The sequence below is a fragment of the Lontra canadensis genome, unplaced genomic scaffold, assembly GCF_010015895.1.
Source record: "Lontra canadensis isolate GAN:19392208 unplaced genomic scaffold, GSC_riverotter_1.0 scaffold12, whole genome shotgun sequence".
Classification (NCBI taxonomy): Eukaryota; Metazoa; Chordata; class Mammalia; order Carnivora; family Mustelidae; genus Lontra; species Lontra canadensis.
In genome coordinates this window covers 28,164,481-28,166,187 of record NW_022631006.1, presented here as the reverse complement: position 1 = coordinate 28,166,187, position 1,707 = coordinate 28,164,481, and the positions used below count along the sequence as shown (strand labels likewise).

The 1,707-nt window shown below is 38.5% G+C and overlaps 1 protein-coding gene across 1 annotated transcript; it reads left to right on the top strand.

Moving 5' to 3' along the window:
* The first annotated feature begins 251 nt into the window (after nucleotides 1-251).
* On the top strand, nucleotides 252-1,223 carry LOC116867527 (olfactory receptor 4K5). The gene has a single exon (XM_032857149.1). The coding sequence runs from the start codon at nucleotides 252-254 to the stop codon at nucleotides 1,221-1,223; it is 972 nt and encodes a 323-aa protein (XP_032713040.1).
* Nucleotides 1,224-1,707: the final 484 nt, after the last annotated feature.

Below are 1,707 nucleotides of genomic sequence, written 5' to 3'. Positions count from 1 at the left end.
TTATTAAGACTATCCAAAACTCAAGGGGTTCTAATGAGAAGATAAAATTATTTATTTAGATATTGTTCTAAGCTCCTTCCTACCCTCCACATATATTATCATGATCTCTTCAACATTTCTTATTCAGCAAGTACACATTGTATCTGGGATCTCAGAATCCTTTGCTTTAAAAGTCTGTGGTTCAGAATTCTGATCCCTTACTATTTCCCCTCCTTTAGGATTGTTGCAGAGACCATCTGCAGCCTGGATCCATGGATAAGGTCAATACTTCAGTGGTGTCTGAATTTATATTGTTGGGACTCTCTAGTTCTCAGGAGCTCCAGCTTTTCTTTTTTGTTTTCTTCTCTGTGTTATATGTGGTCATCGTGCTGGGAAACCTTCTCATTATCGTCACAGTAACTTCTGATAACCGACTGCACTCCCCCATGTACTTCCTCCTGGGAAATCTCTCCTTTGTGGACATCTGTCAGGCTTCTTTTGCTACCCCTAAGATGATTGCTGATTTTCTGAGTGAACATAAGACCATCTCCTTCAGTGGCTGTATTGCCCAGATATTCTTCATTCACCTTTTTACTGGAGGAGAGATGGTACTACTTGTCTCCATGGCATATGACAGATACGTAGCCATATGCAAACCCCTACACTATGTAGTCATCATGAGTCAAAGGACGTGTACTGTCCTGGTAATTGTCTCCTGGGCCGTGGGCTTGGTGCACACATTATGCCAGTTATCATTTACCGTGAACCTGCCTTTTTGTGGACCCAATGTAGTAGACAGCTTTTTTTGTGACCTTCCTCGAGTGACCAAACTTGCCTGCCTGGACTCTTACATCATTGAAATACTAATTGTAGTCAATAGTGGAATCCTTTCCCTAAGTACTTTCTCTTTCTTAGTTAGCTCTTACATCATTATTCTTGTCAATGTCTGGTTTAAGTCTTCTGCTGCAATGGCCAAGGCCTTTTCTACACTGGCTGCCCATATCACTGTAGTAATATTGTTCTTTGGACCTTGCATCTTTATCTACGTGTGGCCCTTTACCACTTACCCTGTGGATAAACTTCTTGCCATATTTTACACCATTTTCACCCCCATTCTAAACCCCATTATTTACACACTAAGAAACAGGGATATGAAGGCTGCCATGAGGAAGATTATGATCTATTACCTGAGGCCCAAGAAAATTTCTGAAATTCCACTAGTAGCAAGGAATTCCCTTTATTAAGACACAATTCCTTCAAATTCCTCAAATTGATACTCTGTCCATAAATATTTTCAATGTGTCCTTGTGGCATATCTCAATTATGGTGGAAGTGTTGAAGAAGATGATAGAGAGAGTATCTAATGGATATTAATTAGTCCCTTCCCAGGTATCACCTAAGCAAAAGCTAAATATAAAAATATAGGGGAAAATATATCATGATTACTTGTTCTGGAAATGAACAGAATGACTTTATGGATAGTATTAATGCTTTCACTGCTTTAGTTGCAGCATGAATATGATAGGGGAAAAAAAGGGAGTACCTGATTCTTTGGTGGGCATAAATTTAGACATTTTTCCTGGTCCTAGCAATTTCCTAATTTGTATGCTGAAAAATCTATATAGATGAATAATGTTTTTAAGAATGTGAAAGTGAATTTTCCCAACCAGAAGATAGCCTTTCCACTGATTCAAGTGTGTAGACTTAAGTCGAGATTTTTAAATTATG